Source organism: Peromyscus eremicus, chromosome 2 (genome assembly GCF_949786415.1).
Source record: "Peromyscus eremicus chromosome 2, PerEre_H2_v1, whole genome shotgun sequence".
In the NCBI taxonomy this organism is placed as follows: domain Eukaryota; kingdom Metazoa; phylum Chordata; class Mammalia; order Rodentia; family Cricetidae; genus Peromyscus; species Peromyscus eremicus.
Genome location: NC_081417.1, coordinates 140,673,674 through 140,691,658, shown reverse-complemented (window position 1 = coordinate 140,691,658; position 17,985 = coordinate 140,673,674). Strand labels below are relative to the sequence as shown.

The 17,985-nt window shown below is 46.9% G+C and overlaps 1 protein-coding gene across 2 annotated transcripts in view; it reads right to left on the bottom strand.

The window, feature by feature from the left end:
• Bsdc1 (BSD domain containing 1) overlaps positions 1-17,438 on the bottom strand; it is a 30,237-nt gene extending 12,799 nt beyond the window's left edge. The window contains exons 1-9 of one of the 2 annotated variants that reach the window (XM_059255021.1): positions 17,324-17,438; positions 17,023-17,083; positions 13,493-13,609; positions 6,638-6,805; positions 4,534-4,588; positions 2,396-2,511; positions 1,941-2,009; positions 1,691-1,769; positions 363-833 (exon numbers count right to left, since the gene is read on the bottom strand). In XM_059255021.1, coding sequence (XP_059111004.1) covers positions 363-833; positions 1,691-1,769; positions 1,941-2,009; positions 2,396-2,511; positions 4,534-4,588; positions 6,638-6,805; positions 13,493-13,609; positions 17,023-17,083; positions 17,324-17,334 — 1,147 coding nt within the window. In that variant the 5' untranslated portion in view covers positions 17,335-17,438. Of the gene's footprint in view, positions 1-362; positions 834-1,690; positions 1,770-1,940; positions 2,010-2,395; positions 2,512-4,533; positions 4,589-6,637; positions 6,806-13,492; positions 13,610-16,100; positions 16,217-17,022; positions 17,084-17,323 lie in introns of those variants that run through there. The other variant, XM_059255022.1, reaches the window with a different exon arrangement.
• Positions 17,439-17,985: the final 547 nt, after the last annotated feature.

The following is a 17,985-nucleotide window of genomic DNA, read 5'->3' as shown; positions in this document are numbered from 1 at the left end:
GTTCCAGATGACCTAACACCCTCACCCAGACATACATGCAGGAAAAACACAATCTATACAAAATAAAAAAAGACACACTGCACGTAGATGGCGCACACAGATAAAACATAAAAATAAAAAAGTCAAAACCAAGCCAAACAAAAAGACCCCAACAATTTCCAAATGCATCCTTCAAAGACCATGTAAATGTCAGCTAACGAAGTAAGCTGATAGACACACAGCTCTCCCCCGTTATCACCAGTGAAGTCTGTCTGCTCCTAGGATCCTGACAAAGGACACAGCTATAACACATCGGCAGACATGGTGGCTGCTCTTGCTTGCCCTGCTCATACAGCCCACTGTACCCTGGCTTCCAGACCTACCTTTCTTGCCATTGTTGGAGGGTGTAGACTTCCCACTATCTGAGTTCAGCTCGAATACTCGTAAGTCTGTGGGCACCTCCTCTCTCAGGGTCTCTACTCTGGCAGGCGGCCTGGGCTCTGGGCCGCTGGCTCGGCCTGCAGGGGTGAGAGGCTTGGAGGGAACTGGGGGTGGAGGTCCTGTTTCACCCTCATCCTCAGCCAGACTTTGTTCTTCCAAAGATGCCTCAAGTAGCTTTTGGGACAGGTCTTTGGGCAGTATTGGTGCCTCAGGTGCAGCAGCAGGGTTGGCAATCTGTGTCACAAGGGAGATACTCTCACTGCTCTCTGATGGGGTCACCTCTGCAGGGGGCTCCACTGGAGTCTCTTCATGAGGGCTCTGGGGGCCAGGCCCATCTTCAGGGGATGTGGAGGTTTTGGTCTCTTTTGGAATCTTTGCCTCTTTTGGAGACGGTGCAATGCCTTCAAGATCCTCTATAGAGAAAGAGGTAGGAAAAAAGGGGAGTGTAACCCAGTCAGCCCCAAGACAATCTTGGAATGTGCACATCCTGACCCTTTTACTACAATGAAGACTAGCCTATGTCCCTCAGTGCTACCCCAGCACATTCCCTGCTAGTCAGTCTCACCTATACAGAGGCCAAGCTGGACAGCTAGCAACACAGCCCGAGACAACGGAAGACACTGAAAGACAAGGCCTGGAAGTGGGTCTGCTCTGGGTTCAGCCCAGACTGTTCCATCCTATGCAAGCCAGTACTTGTTACCTTCAACTTGCTACCTAATTGTTGAGAAGGGACCCTGGCTTCTGCTAAGGGCTACCCACACATTAAGCTCTTAGTGGAGGTTGGACATACAGTATAAGTATTTAATACATCCTGATGTACAGTCTTGTCTTTTTTATTTTATTTCAAGATAGTTTTGCTATTTGTAGCCCTGGCTGACCTAGAACTCACTATGTAGACCAGGCTGGCCTTGAACTCATAGACATCTGTCTTCTTCTGCCTCTTAAGTACCAGGCACAGGAGCCACAATCCTACAGTCTTATGTTGAAAGGGGTGGGGGAAGGGAATCTAGATTTTCAGTGTGCTCTTCAACAACTATGTGACAGCAGGTACATGTGTGATGTGACAGTCTGTTCCAACTGGCACATGTCATTTCTGTACCCAAACTCTAGGTCCCACGAGCCCTGTATGACAGGCCCTTGTCAGAGCTGACTGCTTAGTACATACATTGTACCCATTTCCTACTTTTCCAGGGATGCCATGTCTTTTCAGGCCTTCTAGAGTACCACAGACAAGCTTGTCACCTGCCCATCTCATTTCAAGGCCTCTTACCTTCTTCCTCTTCCCAGCCAGGCTCCTCGGAAATGCTTTGGTCAGCCCGCTGCTTCAGGGCGTCCCTCCGGGCCTGCTCCTGAGTGTGGGAGAGTAATGACCAGGAGGTGAGGGCACCCTCCTCTCAGGCCCTGATCCTGACCCTAGAACCCTTGGCACCCTCAGAAAAGACTACAGTCTTCAACTCCTTCTTTCCAGCCTGCTTACCCCAGGGCTGATTCAGGGGTCTTCCCAAGGTGGACCACCATACCTGTTCAAGTTGGTGGACTTTATAGAAGTACCGGTGCCAGAATTCTGAATGGGAAACAGCCGCTGGAACCTGGAGGAGGGAGATGGAGGTGAAAATCTGGGAATGATGTGTGGAGTCCTAGTCAGTCTGTTCCCAGGCACTCTAGAGTACAGACACAGGAAGTGGCTTTACAGTCATCGTCAAAGCCCTTCCACTCCACTTTAATTCAACCAGACCCGCTCCTGCACTCAGCCTGGCCAAGGAAGGAGAACAGAACTGCCCTAAGACTTCGCTGGTCTTTCCATTTCTCACCATTCTGACTGCCAGAAGCCTGGCAAATCAGCCTCTTCCTGGCAGCTTCTTGGCTCAGCACATGGGCCATCTGGTTCTACAGGGTTTCCCACTACACATGTCCCTCCCACTTCCCAACACCTCAGGCTTGCAGCCAGCTGAGGTCCTGCTGGCAGGGCCCTCACCATCTTGGTGTAGAGGGCCCGGATGGAGGGGCTGCCTACAAGGAGCTCTGAGATCTCCCCCTTCTTCTCCTCCAAGCAGAACTGCGAAAGCCAGGCGTCAAACAATTCCGGGGGCCCTGCAAAGGGACAGACGCTGACGGTCAGTTCCCTGTGTCTACGGAAAGAACACTAGGACTAGAGAAAACACTTAAGCCTGGACTTGAACAGTAAAGAGAGCTTGAAGGTTGTTTCCAAAGCCATTTTATCCAAGGGGAAAGAGTCAGGCAAGGTGAAGGGTTGGGTGGGTGGGTTCTTCCAAAACCAGGATCTCTAGAGAGGACCAGTCTCCAAGGTCTCCTAGCTCCGCTGCCACATCGGCCCTCTGCACTGGCCACTGAAAACAGCTTCCCTGTCAGACCAAGGGCTGTGTCTGTCCTGCCTCCGCCACGAGACAGGAACCTCTGCCCTCCTCCCCCTCTTTGGTCCCCTGCCTCCCTCTCCTGTTTTATTTTTTCCAGGTCTGCCAGGGCTCCTCCTTTACCTCTCTTCGCTTTTTCTCGTGAGTCTCCCCTAAATCACTGTGCCTCTTCTGACAGCTCCTCTTTCTTTGTAACCCAGAACCCACCCTGGGCCCCAGATCCAACTGTCCTCATGACACCAGCTCATGTCTGTCCCCACTTGGCTACCGCAAGAAACCAGAAGACTTCCAGCTCCTTCCTGGCCTCCCTGTCCTGATTCTTCTTCAGACTCTCTTGTCGCATACTTTCCTCTCCATCCTCACCTCTGACATGGGGACCCCTGGGCACCCCAACATCACTTTCCCATCTTTGTCTCATCCTTTACAACATAGCCTCACGGGCTACTTTACAAAATGTAAAACGTGATCACTTTGGGCCTCCAAACTCTTCAATAGTCCTCTACAATGTGAGCTTTTAAAGCTAGGGTCCACAGAAAATCTTCAAAGATCAAAGAATCCCCACACTTGTACATACACATATATACACGTGTGTGTGTGTGTGTGTGTGTGTGTGTGTGTGTGTGTGTGTGTATGTATGTATGTATGTTTTTGACTTTGTTTTTTGGGCCAGCATCTCACTACATGGCCCTGGCTGGCCTGGAACTTGCTATATAGACCATGCTGGCCTCAAACTCTTAGGGATCTGCCTGCCTCTGTCATCCAAGTCATGGGATTAATAAAGGCATGCATCACTATGCCTGGCCTTGAACATAAAATTTTATAAAGAAAGGGCTCATCATTTTGATTAGTTTTTTTTCTTTTTAACTTTTCTGGTATTGGAGATTGAACCTAGCACCTTGTGTATGCTAGGCAAACATATCCTAAGTCTTTTTGTTTTTACTTTGGTACAAGGTTTTGCTAAATTGCCCAAGTTGGCTCTGAACTCATTATATAGCCCAACCTAGTCCCAATCTTTCAATTCTCCTGCTTCAGCCTCCAGGTAGCTGGTATTTTAGGAGTATGCTACTGTACCTGCCTGTCAACAGACTTTCAAAGGCCTCTCTACTACAGAAAAGTCCTTGCTGACCAAACACCAGCTGCTGCTTCTGACACACGGCTGCCACCTTCCCTCCTCATGGACTTTGTGTCGCCACACAAGCTCCCTGTGCTCTCTGGATTTTTAAACACACTCCTGCCCTTGCCTGAATAGCCTTCCACTCCTAAACACTGCTTCTAAGCTCAAAGGGCTAAGATAGCTGGGTGCCCACCATGCTGCAGAAGGAGTCTACCCCCACCACCTCTGCTTGATCCCTTGTCTCCATTTGCTCTCTTTGCAGCCTGGTTCTGAAGGAATGGGCAGCTTGAAGGCTTACCTCATTTCCGGTCTCTAGTTTCTAGCATGAGGCATAACGGACAGGAATCCAAAAGAGGGAGGGACAGTAGGGATGGCAGACAGCTGGACAGTGAGGACAAGGGACTATAAGAGCAAAGCCTCTTCACGAGACAGAGTTCAGGTTAAAATACTCGAGGTTAAGGGAAGAAAGGGCCCAATAACCTACTGCACAGATTATAAGGTAATACAGTCCTACTCTGTTCCCAGTACGTAGGGCTACCTGGCCCGTGCCATCTACAAGAGAGACCCGACAGTCTATATCTTCTCCATCTACCTGCCCCACAAGCTCACCCCACTGCTACCCCTCACCATCCGGTTCGTTGCAGTATGTTGCCGGGTCTGACTGCAGACTGTAGAGACGAGCCTGTAAGCAAAAGAGAAGATACAGAGAAAAGCACTCTGTGCAGAGCATCCAATCAGCTACAACCCAGCTTCCCCTAGTTGGCTGCCAAATTCATAGGGCACTTATTAATGATCACAGTGGCACTCAGCTAGTCCCCAAAACTAATAGCTAGCCCTCAGAAAAATAGTCTCTTCTCCAATATTCCAACCCTGAGAACTAAGAAAACACAGTAAGCAGGTTATAAAATTAAATGTAAAACTTCTGGAATATGTGAAATTTTAAAAATGTCAAACACAATTACGTTAATAAAGTCCAAACTTAAGGGCAAAATCTGAGATAATGTAATTATCCCCAAATTAAAATCCAACAAGGCTGAGCATAGCAATACACTTCTTTATTAATCTCAGCATTTGAGAAGCAGAGGCAGGCTGATCTCTGTAATTTTAGGCCAGCCTGATCTACATACTGAGTTTCAGGCCAACCAGGACTATAGTGAGGTTATATCTCAAAATAAATACTTTAAAAAAATCAAGTAACAATGCTGGGTAGTGGTAGCACATGCCTTTAATTCTAGCACTTTTGAGGCAAAGGTAGGCAGATCTCTGAGTTTGAGGCCAGACTGGTCTACAAAATGAGTTTCAGGGCAGGCAGGACTACACAGAGAAACCTAGTTTTGAAAACCCAAAACCAAACCAAAAAAAAACCAAAAAATCCATCAACAATAACCAGGCATGGTGGTGCACACTTTTAATCCCAGCAAAGACAGAGGCAGGTAGATCTCTTGAGTTCGAGGCCAGCCTGGTCTAAAGACTGAGTTCCAAGACAGCCAGTGCTACACGGAGAAACCTTGTCTTAATAAACCAAATAATAATGATGATGATGATGATGATGATGATAACAATCCCATTAATAATATCTTGCACTGGGATGTGATTCTGTGGTGGAACCCTTGCTTAGCATGGATAAAGCCAACATGGCAGGGAACGGAGTTAGCTCAGCCAAAGAGGAAAGAAAAAGCAAATCTCAGAGCCACTCTACCAAACGCACTGTAAAGCTCTGCTCCACTACGGCCCCAGGAATTCCAACTTCAGCGGACAAACAGAAAGGCCCTCCTTCCTCAGCCCATCCAGAGCTGGGCTGTCAGCATGGGAACTTCAGCAACTGAGTTTTAATGATGAGTCACTGTGATCACTTAGACTCTTACCATTTAAGATCTCAAAATTCTGGCACATGTTAGTAAATAGTGCCAGTAATGCAAGTTTGAAATGGCGATCCAGCGTGGTAAGATGCAACAAAGACCTGGCTGCCATGATATGACCCTTGAACTCAAGAGACTGACCATGAAACAGGAGGCAGAGGCACTAACATGCTGTTCTAGTTGCTGTTCATGGGTTCTGACTGGTATGTTTATTTCCAGTGGAAATTAGTCTTTTTTTTTTTTTTCACCCGAGACAAGGTTTCCCTGTGTAACATCCCTGGCTATTCTGGAACTCACTCTGTAGACCAGGCTGACCTTGAACTCATAGAGATCTGCCTGCCTCTGCCTCCTAAATGCTGGGATTAAAGGCGTGCGCCGCCACCACTTGGTGGAAATTAGTCTTAAAGAACCCAAATATGAAACAAATTATGCCCCAAAGATGTTCTTCTCAGTGTCCTTACTATGGCTGAAAGCTGAAAAGAATCCAATGTGCAACACCAGAAAGTGATTGAACAAATTATGCTATTTATACTCACTTGCAAGAATTTTTTTTTTTTTAAATTTAATTTATTTAGGTTTTTCGAGACAGGGTTTCTCTGTGAAACAGTACTGGCTGTCCTGGAACTCACTCTGTAGACCAGGCTGGCCTCGAACTCAGAGAGATCTGCCTGGCTCTGCCTCCTGAGTGCTGGGATTAAAGGAGTGCGCCACCACCACCACCACCACCGCCGCCGCCGCCACCACTGGCCTTTTTACTGATGTTCTCCAATTATACAAATTTGTCTAAATTTTTAGCCGGAACACATATTCCTGTGGTATAGAAGGCTGGTAGATAAAGCTTCGAATCTCTAGCAGAGGCTGTCAGTGACTACCTTGGTGCCATCATATGGCTCGGCTGTGCCAGAGGGTGTGCCCATCAGGGTGATGACATCACAGTCGATGGTTTTGTCTGCCGAGGGGGCAAAGGTGTCTGAGATCACCCCTAAGAAGTCAGATAAACCCTTCTTCATTTTCTCTGTTGCCCCCGAGGAGCCTTCCGTCTGCAGAGAAAAACAAAGGAAGACAGTGTCCTAGGAGCAGAATGCAATCTGGGGTTTAGAAGGTGAAGCAGTATTGGGAGAGAGGAGTACTATGTACAAGGATCCGAGACATGCTTAAAATCCTTCTCCTCATCTCAGACTGGAGGAGGTAGGTAGAGCCCTCTAGTCACAGCTGGGATGTTGAACAGGGCCAAGGTAGGCCTGAAGAGAGCTTCACCTGGTTGTTCCATCAAAACATCAAGACACACTAGGCTGACCAGAACTTGGCAGTAGGCTAGGGAGACAGCTCAGTTATGAGGACCTGGGTTCAATCCTACACACTCATGTAACAAGCCAGGTATGCTGACAGAGCTAGGGAGGCAGACAGGCAGATACCTGAGGCTTGCTGGTCTAACCTAACCAACAGGCTTCATGCCCAGTGAGAGACTCTCAAGAAACAAGGTGGTGGGTACATAACCCCTGAGGTTGTCCTTGGGCTTCTAGATGCATGAGAACCACACAATCATGTGAACCACACATATTTTCAAACACATGAATATGTATACATGTGCACATACACACTGACACACACACACACACACACACACACACACACACACACGCACACACACGTCAAAAGAAGATTCATGTCATTATAGTAAGAAAGAGGGCCTGGGATGAGTGGTGGTTTTGAATCCCATGTCTATTACTGATGGGCTATGAGACCAGAATCTTCTCTGTCTTTGTGAAATGTGGATGAACAGGACAGGGATGACACCTGACATAAACCAAGAGCAGTGCTGTGATACTGCACCTTTCATTACTGCTAAGGAAGTAGAATGTTCTGTAAAGACGCTGGGGAAATAAATAAGCAGGATAAGTCAGACAGCCTTGGCTTGCCAGGAGACAGTAGAAGGCTTGCAAATGAACCTTCTGGAGGCACCAACAGTGCATCATGGGTCAGTATGCCCTCTGCTTGGCATGGATGGTGAGCTGAGGGGCAGGCCAGATTCCAAAAATCTGATACAAAATGTAGTACTGATTTTGCTTTTTGAGACAGAATCCTGCTTGTAGCCCAGGCAGACCTAAAACTTGTTATGTGACCAAGCCTGACCTAAAATTAAAAATCTTACAGCCTCAACCTGCCAAGTGTTAGGATTACAGGTGTGTACTGGTATTATCTCTGTTTAAAAAATAATAAATAAATAGTGTGTGCGTGTGTGTGCGCGCGTGCACACGCGCGCGCAGGTGCCCTCTCCAGAAGAGGGCACTGAATCCCCTGGAATTGGAGTTAAGGTGTTTGTGAGCTGTCTGGCATGGGTGTTGGGGATAGAACTTAGGTTCTCTGGATGAGTCATCTCTCCAGCCCCTCCCTAGTAATATTTATTCCTGACTGAGCTGTCTAGGCATTTGCAACCTAGAGTCTACCATAGTGCCTGGAACACATGTTACCATAAGTATACAATCATATTTGTTGAATGGAAAAAAAAATAAACTAATGAAATAAGTGATGCTTGCTACCAGCTAGACTCAGAGTAGTCTATCAAGTTACAACTTGTCATTCATACTTTTGGACTGGATTTCAGACACAGTCTTGCTTCATAGCTCAGGCTGGTCTTGAATGCTCAAACCTCATGCCTCAGTCTCCTGAGTGCTAGGATTACAGGCATGTGCCACCACACCCAATTTGTCATTTGTGACTATTAATAGCTACAGTAAACAAGAAGGATTTTGTTTGTTTTGTTTTGTTTTTCAAGACAGGGTTTCTCTGTGTAGTTTTGGTGCCTGTTCTGGAACTCACTCTGTAGACCAGGCTGACCTCGAACTCACAGAGATCGCCTGCCTCTGCCTCCCAATTGTTGGGATTAAAGGTGTGCGCCACTGCCGCCCGGCTCACAAGAAGGATTTTATACACTCAATAAAGTAAGCCTGGCAGAGAAAACACCTAAACTGTCTTCTTTCTTTTCCTGTTTCCATTCTTAACCTCTTTTGCCTTCTCTCTTCTCTTCCTTCCCTTTCTTTTCTCTTTTATGAGAGGGGGCTTCAATTTATGCTGCCCAGGCTGATCTGAATGTCTATGTTCAAAGATCTGCCTCAGCCTCTTGTATAGGGAAAACAGTTACATGCTATCAGACCCAACTCAAAATGTATTTGTTATAACATGACCTCTACTAATCTCAGGATGATTGAGTTAGTTAGACATCAAATGAGGAAACTAGTTTGTTTCAAGACTAATGGAAAAACTGTATATAAAAGTCAGTATGTAGCCAGGCGGTGGTGCCACACGCCTTTAATCCCAATACAGGGAGGCAGAGGCAGGAGGATCTCTGTGAGATCAAGGCCAGCCTGGGCTGTTATATAGAGAAACTCTGTCTCAAAAAAAGACCAAAACAACAACAACAACAACAAAAACAAAAAGTCAGTATGTTAGCCAGGAATCGTGGATCATACTCATAGTTCTAGTACTTGGAAGGCTGAGGAAGAAGGATTGCTATGTGTTTGAGACCAGACTGAGCCATGTAGCGAGACGAGGTCTCAAAACCACCAAAACACACACACACACACACACACACACACACACACACACACACACACACAAACACACTTTATACTGTGCTGGCTAGTTTTATGTCAACTTGACATAAGCCAGTCATCTGAGAGGAGGGAGCTTCAACTGAGAAAATGCCTCCATAACATCAGGTTGTGGGGAGACTGTAGGGCCTTTTTTTTTCCAGGTGGGCCTCGAGCTCACAGAGATCTGCCTGCCTCTGCCTCCTGAGTGCTGAGTACTGGGGTTAAAGGTGTGGGCCATCACTGCCCAGCATGTAGAGTATTTCTTAATGACTGATATGTGAGGGTCCAGCCCATTGTGGGTGGGGGCACCCCTTGGCTGGTGATCCTGGGTTCTCTAAGAAAACAGCCTGAATAGCCAGTAAGCAGCACCCCTCCATGGCTTATGCATCAGCTCTGGCCTCCAGGGTCCTGCCCTGACTTACCACAGTCACGTGGACTGTGAGTTGGGAGATGTAAGCCTAATAAACCCTTTCCTCCCTAAGCTGTTGTTGGTCATACTGTTTTATCTCAGTAATAGAAACCCTAACATACACTAATTTTAAAATCTAACTCCTGGGCTAGTGAGATGGCTCAGAGGTTAAGAGCACTGGCTGTTCTTCCAGAGGACCTAGGTTCAATTCCCAGCAAGCACATGGCAGCTCACAGCTGTCTGTAACTTCAGTTCCAGGGTAACTGACACCCTCAAAGTACATACAGGCAGAACACCAGTGCACATTAAATACATAAATAAATAAATTCTAAAAAAAATCTAACTCCTATCCTACCAGAAGATTTTATTGTACATCTCAGATTAACAAAACAGAGCCAGCCGGGCGGTGGTGGCGCACGCCTTTAATCCCAGCACTCGGGAGGCAGAGCCAGGCGGATCTCTGTGAGTTCGAGGCTGGCCTGGGCTACCAAGTGAGTTCCAGGAAAGGCGCAAAGCTACACAGAGAAACCCTGTCTCGAAAAACCAAAAAAAAAAAAAAAAAAAAACCCAAAAAACAAAACAGAGCCATGAGAATATAAGTTGGCACAAGATAAGCACACTTGCAATCTCTAAGATTACACTCAAAATGTAAACATTTATTATTACTGTGTGTGATGTGTGGGTGTGTCTATATGCAGTATGGTGAACACATGGAGGTCTGGTCAGAGGACAACTCTGTGGTTGGTCCTCCTCCGTTTACGTGGGCTCTGGGCACTGAACTCAGGCTGTCAGTCTTGTGTGACACAGCACTCTACCTGCTATGCCACCCTGTTAGCCCATATATGTGTGCATTTCTAAAATGTTAATTATCTGGGGGACAGTCTCACACAGCTCAGGTTGGCCTCAAATGCAGCACTATGCTGAAGTGCTGAAATTACAGATATGTGCCACCATGCCTAGTCTGTAGGGCTTTGTGCATGCTAGTTGTAATGGTTACTACGGATTGCCAACTTGACAGGATGGAGAATCGCTCGGGAGGCAAGCCTCTGAGCACACCTGTGAGGGATTATCTAAACTAAATCTCCCTCTAGGCACGTGTGAAGGACTCTCTGGTTTAGGTTAACTGAGGTGTAAGGACTATCTAGTTTAGGTTAACTGAGGTGGGAAGAGCCACCTTAACCGAGGTTGGCACCATTCCATGAGCTGGCGTCCTGAACTGAGTGAAAGGAGGAAGTGAGCCGAGACTAGCAGCATCTGCTTCCTGACTTCGAATGCACCGTGACCAGCTGCCTCCTCAAGCTCCGCTGTCATGACTTCCCCATCACAACGGACTGCACCCTCAAACTGTGAGCTGGAATAAACCATCCTAAGTTCCTTTCACCAGCCATCTGACCACAGGAATGAGACAGGTAACCAATACACTAGCACTCTAATGAGCTACATCTCCAGTTTCCTACTATGAATATTTTCTTTTCTTTTTTAAGGATTCGTTGTATTTTCTTGGTGTGTTTTGCCTGCACGTGTGTATGTGTACCCCTAGAACTGGGGTTACAGATGGTTGTGAGCCACCATGTGGGTGTGGGGAACCAAGTCAGGGTCCTCTGTAAGAGCAGCAAGGGTACTCAACCACTGAGCAGTTTGTAACGGATACTAAAAGCCTAAAACTATACTTATCCTTGACCCTTCCAATATTGTGTAATAAAATATCAGGGCAAAAGGCAAAAGCTTAACAAGAATAATGTTCACGGAAGATCTGCCCAATACTAGAAGTACAATAGGAAACAGGCTTTTTAAATTTACCTGACCAGCTGGCGGTGGTGGCGCATGCCTTTAAATCCAGGACTCGGGAGGCAGAGGCAGGTGGATCTCTGTGAGTTCGAGGCCAGCCTGGGCTACAGAGTGAGTTCCAGGACAGGCTCCAAAGTTACACAGAGAAACCCTGTCTGGAAAAACCAAAAAAAACCCTGACTGATGACCGGGCCACTTAGGACACTGTAGAATAAGGCCTGCAATGATTTAAGAAAGTTAAGGTACTGGAGAGTCAGCTCAGTAGTGAAGTCCAGAGGACCTGGGTTCCATTCCCAGCACCCACATGGTGCTCGTAACCATCTGTAACTGCAGTTCCAGGGGATCAGACACCTTCTGCCTGCCATAGGCACTGCATGCATGTGGTGCACAGATATACATGCAGGCAAAACACCCATATATATTAAATAAATAACTAGATAATTTTTTTTTTTTTTTTAGATTTTATTTATTTATTATGTATATAGTACTCTGTCTGCATGTATGCCTGCATGCCAGAAGAAGGTGCCAGTTCTTGTTACAGATGGTTGTGAGCCACCATGTGGTTGCTGGGAATTGAACTCAGGACCTCTGGAAGAACAGCCAGTGCTCTTAACCGCTGAGCCATCTCTCCAGCCCCTAGATAATTTTTTAAAAAGTCAGTTAAGAGCCAGGTATGTTGGTACATGCATCTGGGGATAAAGGCAGGAGAATCAGGAATTTAAGGCCATCCTCTGATACATAGCTGAATTTGAGACGCGTCTAGGCTGAGAAGTGACAAAAAAGAAAAAAAGAAAAAGAAAAGAAAAGGAAAAGCCAAAGGGGTAAAAACTATGGTATTCAGGGCTGACAAGAAGGCTCAGTGGCTAAATGCACATGTTGCCAATCCTGATGGCCTAGAATCAGGAGAGAATCAACTCTCACAAGTTGTCTTTTAACCTGATACTCGAGCGCGCACACACACATACACATACACACCACACACACACACACACACACACACACACACACACGCACACATACACACACACGCACACATACACACACACACATATACACACACACACACATACACACACACACATACACACACACACACATACACACACACACACACACACACACACACACACACACACACACACACATACACACAAGCACACAATTTATTTTCAAAATTATATTCAGTTGGCCCCAGGTTTTATGTTTTGGTTTTTTGAGACAAGGTCTCTCTGTGTAGCCCTAGCTGTCCTGGAACTCACTCTGTAGACCAGGCTGGCCTTGAACTCAGATCCACCTGCCTCTGCCTCCTGAGTGCTGGGACTAAAGGCATGTACCACCCGTGCCTGGCTAGTTTTTTGGTTTGTTTGTTTGTTTGTTTGTTTGTTTTAAAGAAAGTATACATGTGAGTGTATTAACAATTTAACAACACTTAAATTAACTACAGTTGGGGCTGAAGAGATGGCTCAGAGGTTAAGAGTACTGGCTGTTCTTCCAGAGGTCCTGAGTTCAATTCCCAGCACCCACATGGTGGCTCACAACCATCTGTAATGAGATCTGGCTCCCTCTTCTGGCCTTCAGGGATACATGCAAACAGAACACTGTATATATAATAATAAATAAATCTTTTAAAAAAATTAACTATAGTTACCTTCATGGGAAGGGATTTGGGTATCTCTCGGTTGGACTTTGCTTTTACACACACATACACCACACTTTTGTTTACCTGCATTTTCTACAATGCATTATTTTGCTAATGAAAAACATTCATGAAAACAATATAGACATGGAAAAACTACCAATCTATAGCTTATTTGCTTGACACACAACGCCTTCCAAGTGGCAGGAAAAACAATCACCTAATGAGGGAAAAGCTGGGGGTCCCCACCAGGATCAGGGCAGGCCAGACTAGGGTGGCACTCACGGCAGGGAGTACTCACAGCCAGCTTCTCCTTGACCACTCCGGCTGTAGCTGCAATGGTGCAGGCCGTGTCATGCTGGACCACCTGGGTAAACTCGGTCAGGTCCCGCTTCATGAACTCCAAAGCTTCAGTGGACTATGGGGACAGAGAGAATGACAAAGCTAGCAGACACATCGTGCCATGTGTCTGGGCTTCTTCAGCCCCAGACAAGTATGTGGAAGTATCAGGTGACAGAGAGCCGGGCTTGGGAATAATGCTTCCTTGTCCCAATTCCACAGCGTGGATTACCTGACAGCAGAGAGGGAAATACCTGTTGTTTAGCAGAAGGCCTGAGTTCCCGCCGAGGCACTCATGAACTACATCCCCAGAGTGAGGCCTTATTTAGTCACTGTCCCCCTATCAAAGGACCTCAAGAGCAGAGTGGCAGAGTGGAAGAACACATATATATTTCCAAACAAACTCTGAAAACTTGCTTTGATATGTTTTAAGCCCTATCTATTTGAAATTTCCAATAATATGATAAAAGTTATGTGATGTATTATTTTTTAATTAAAAATATTTTTGAGACAGTGTCTCATTTTATCCCTGGCTGACCGGGAACTCGTTATATAGACAAGGCTGGCCTGATAGAGATCTACCTGCCTCTGTCTCCCAAGTGCTGGGATTATGGGCACTACCACACACAGACAATATATATGTATGTGATATATATATTTTTTTAATTCCAAGGATGGATTCTCCCCTCAGTCTTGGTTCCACTGTTCCAGGTTCGGTCTACCCATTAGGTTTTTTTTGGACTGAATGATATTTGCTCCTGTCTAACCAACTGGTTTCAGAGCTAGCTTCAGCCAGCTGGTCCTCAGCTGCCTTCCATGTCTGTCTAGCTTATATCCTGCTCACCAACCCCAAGATGACTTCCTGAACCATCTGTGCTCACCCCACATTGCAAGTCCTCTCAATTTACATGGCTCAGTCATCTGAAATCTTGTTTTGAGAAGGTCTCACTATGTAGGCTGATCCTTCTACCTCCACCTCCCTCCTGAGTGCTGCACAGCACGCCCAGATTACAGATCTGCACCATCATGCCAGCCAAAGCATGTTTTTGAGTGTTCTGTTTTTTTAGTTTTTCCTGCGATGTGCTTGCCGGCTTTTTATTGGCCTGGCATGACTGTTTGACAATGAGGACCCACTAAAGGGCTGAAGCAGATGGGACACAATGAGATTTTCCTGTTTGTTTGTTTCTGGTTTTTTGAGACAGGGTTTCTGTATGTAGCCCTGGCTGTCCTGGAACTTGTTCTGTAACCCAGGCTGGTCTTGAACTCATTCATAGAGATCCACCTGCCTCTAAATCCCGAGTGCTGGGATTAAAGCTGTGTACCACCTTTTCATTTTTAATATGTCACTCTAGTGATTGGCATAGTTTTAGGCATTCAGAGTCAAGGTGACCACAGGCTCTCTGGGTAGTTGCCCAGTGAGAGCTATCCTTAAGCACCAAAGGCTCTAGGAAAAGAAACAAGAATAACCCCCAAGGGGAGGTGATCCACAGGGAGTCTGCAGAATACACACACACAGTTGTGAGCTAAGGACAAAGATCCTCAGAGCCCCACCTTTAAAGGGCAGGCAGAGAAACATGAGCTGAACAGAGTAAAGTTTCAAAAAGTGGTGGGGAGGGGCACATGTTAGTGTCAAGTGCTGCAGAAAGTTCCAGAAAGATAAGGGCTCAAAACTACCCAGTGGAGCTGGCAAGTGAGAAACAAGTGTGACTACAGATAAGTGTACAGTGGTGACTTCAGGGGCGGGGAGGGAGGGAACTGAGATCAAGCTTACTGAGCTCATATTTTTAAAGTACGTGAGGCTGTTTAACACAGACTCAAGGGAAGAGTTTCTGAAGTCAAAGGGAAGAGAAAAATAAAAGAATGAAAAGGTTTGTTGGGGAGTGCCCAGACTCTGTTAGACTGGGGCAAGATGCACCTGTGCCTTCTCTACTATGTGTCTGTGCATGCAGTACAGGAGCAGGGAAGAAGCAGAGGAAGGCAGATCATACGGCCCTCTCAGAGCTGTAGGCTCTGAGCAATGCATGTTAAGGGAGCAGGGAAGTGACTGAGCCAGGATGGGAAACAATCGTAAGGAAGCAGCAAATGAGCAAGGAAAAGAGAGAAGGAAAAAATCAGTGATAGTGACTAAGTTTTACCCACAGTACTCAATAAAAAGAGTGAATGCTGGTATAGTACCTAAAGTGCTACATATGGTCCTTAGTGCTCTATATCCTTTAATCCTCATGACAGCCCATTAGATAGGTGTTATTATTTCACTTTACAGGTGAGGAAATGAAGCCTAGAAAGGTTAAAAGACTTGCCAAAGCCCAATGTGGTGCTATGTGCCTTTAATCCCAGTGTTCCAGAGACAGGTGGGTCTCTGTGAGTTTGAGGCCAGCCTGGTCTACATATGAGTTCCAGAACAGACAAGGGCTACATACACAATGAGACCCTGTCTCAAAACAAAACAAGCCAACAAAAAAATAATAACTTGCCTAAGTTCCCACAAATGTAAGTAACTAAAGGGAGAAATTAAGTCTTCTCTTTCTGAGACGAGCCTTGAAACACACAGGAAGCCCTCAGGTTAATACCTGCTGAGTGAACGCCACACTTTCTTTGCAGGAACATGCTACTTTGAGAACTCATAGTAAATTTTAGTGTAAAGGCCTCCCTCTTCATCTTCAACAAAACAAACAGCTCAGGAAATTCTCAACTGTGCTGGGCTGTAGCTTGAGAGACTATCCAGGAGTACCCAGGTCAGGGAGAGAAGAAAAAAAAAGTCGCTCCTTAAGTACTGGGTTGATCAGAAGGCTCTTGGAGTCTGCCCTAAAGCAGGACTCACTTTATTTGCTTGAGGTAAATAGTAATTAACTTCTCCACAACTTAGTTGGGCTGGTTTTAAACAAAGTAACATGGGACAAAACAGAGTCCCCCCTGGCATTGCCTACTACAGGGACAAGCATTATTCGATTCACATTGATTACTCAGCCAGTCATTTCCCCAGGCCTCTACTCTCTGGCCATCAATCCCCCATCCCTCTGCAACCACACACTCAGATGGGGCTCACCAGGCACCAGTGTGTATGACAATCTCATCTCTACCTGGGTTCCTGTTTTTCACCTTCTCTGCTACACCTTCCTTGGCATGCTCATGACTCCCTAGCCTGGACAAGATGTTAAGTACTTTCCTTCCACAGTATTTACAACAGTAAGTAAGCGCCTATTTTGTTTAACTGCCTCTCCACCGGACTGAGCTTTGTGAGGCCCAAGACTCTGTCTATTTGGCTAAGGTCCTGTACCCTCCCAACCTGTCTTGAGAACAGCGATTGTCATATACTCTAATATTTAAATTGCTGTAAGAGTAAGGTGTTGTCAGTGGTGGTGTTTCATCCTTTTCTCCCAAATGGCCTCACAGAAACTCGAAAAACCCAGGCAGGGCTAGCTGGATCCGGTTGCGAGGAGACAGACAGCGCGAGGGCCCTGGCAAGAGAAGAAGGGTGCTGGCCCGGCTTACCTTTTCTTTGACGGCCTGGTAGCTCTGCTGCAGCCAGCTCCGCCACCACCCCACGTCCTCCCTGTGGAAGACAGACACATCTGGTAGCCCCGCAGTGTGACTCCTGCCCACCTTCTGCTGTGGCCGGCGGCTGAGGCTTCGCGGGCCGCTTCCCCACCCCCTCGCACCACGCCTCCACTCTGCCCTTTCAGCTCGGTTCGCACCCGCGCCGGGAGCCTGTCCGCTACAGAGATCCTGGCCCACAGCCCCAACCCTGGGAGAACCAGGCCCCAAACGCCAGAGACAGGAACGACAGGCTCACCCTTCCGCCATCTTGCCTACATGACATCACCACTATTTACCGACCTTTGACTTCCGACACGGCACCGCCCCCTTAGGCTCCGCCCCCAAGCGCGCGCCCCAATCCCCGCACAGCACGGCTCTCCGCCCAATCCCCGCCCCCTTCCTTAATATGCCCCGTCTCTGTCTAATCCGAGTCCCAAATTCGATTTTTAGCTCCGCCTCTGAATTCTTGATCCAATCCTATTCAAGATTGCCCTCGGGTCCCACCCACCAACCGCTAGATTTCCCCGTAGCCCCTGACTACAGTGGCCTCTCTGGGCCAAGTTCCTCAGGCTCTCTAGACCGCGAATTGGAAGTAGAGGAAAGAAAAGGAGAGGGCCGGGCTCGAACGTCGAACGTAGGGCTAGGACCGCCCCCCTTTGTGAAACCGGCTGCGTAGCCCCTCGGCTCAGTGTTCTCTTCTAGGCTAATTCAGAAAGCACTGACAGCGGCGCTCTGAGCCAGAGTTTGGAAGGTTGTGGAGAGAATTCAGAGGCTACCCCAAGCTACCTTCTGGATGATCCTCAGTATCATCTGGAGAGACAGATACGCACTCAATTATCACAACTTTCGGTGGCCTAACTTAGGACAGCGTGAGCTGAATGTGTTCTGGAAAAATCCTGAGATCGACTGATAGAGAGG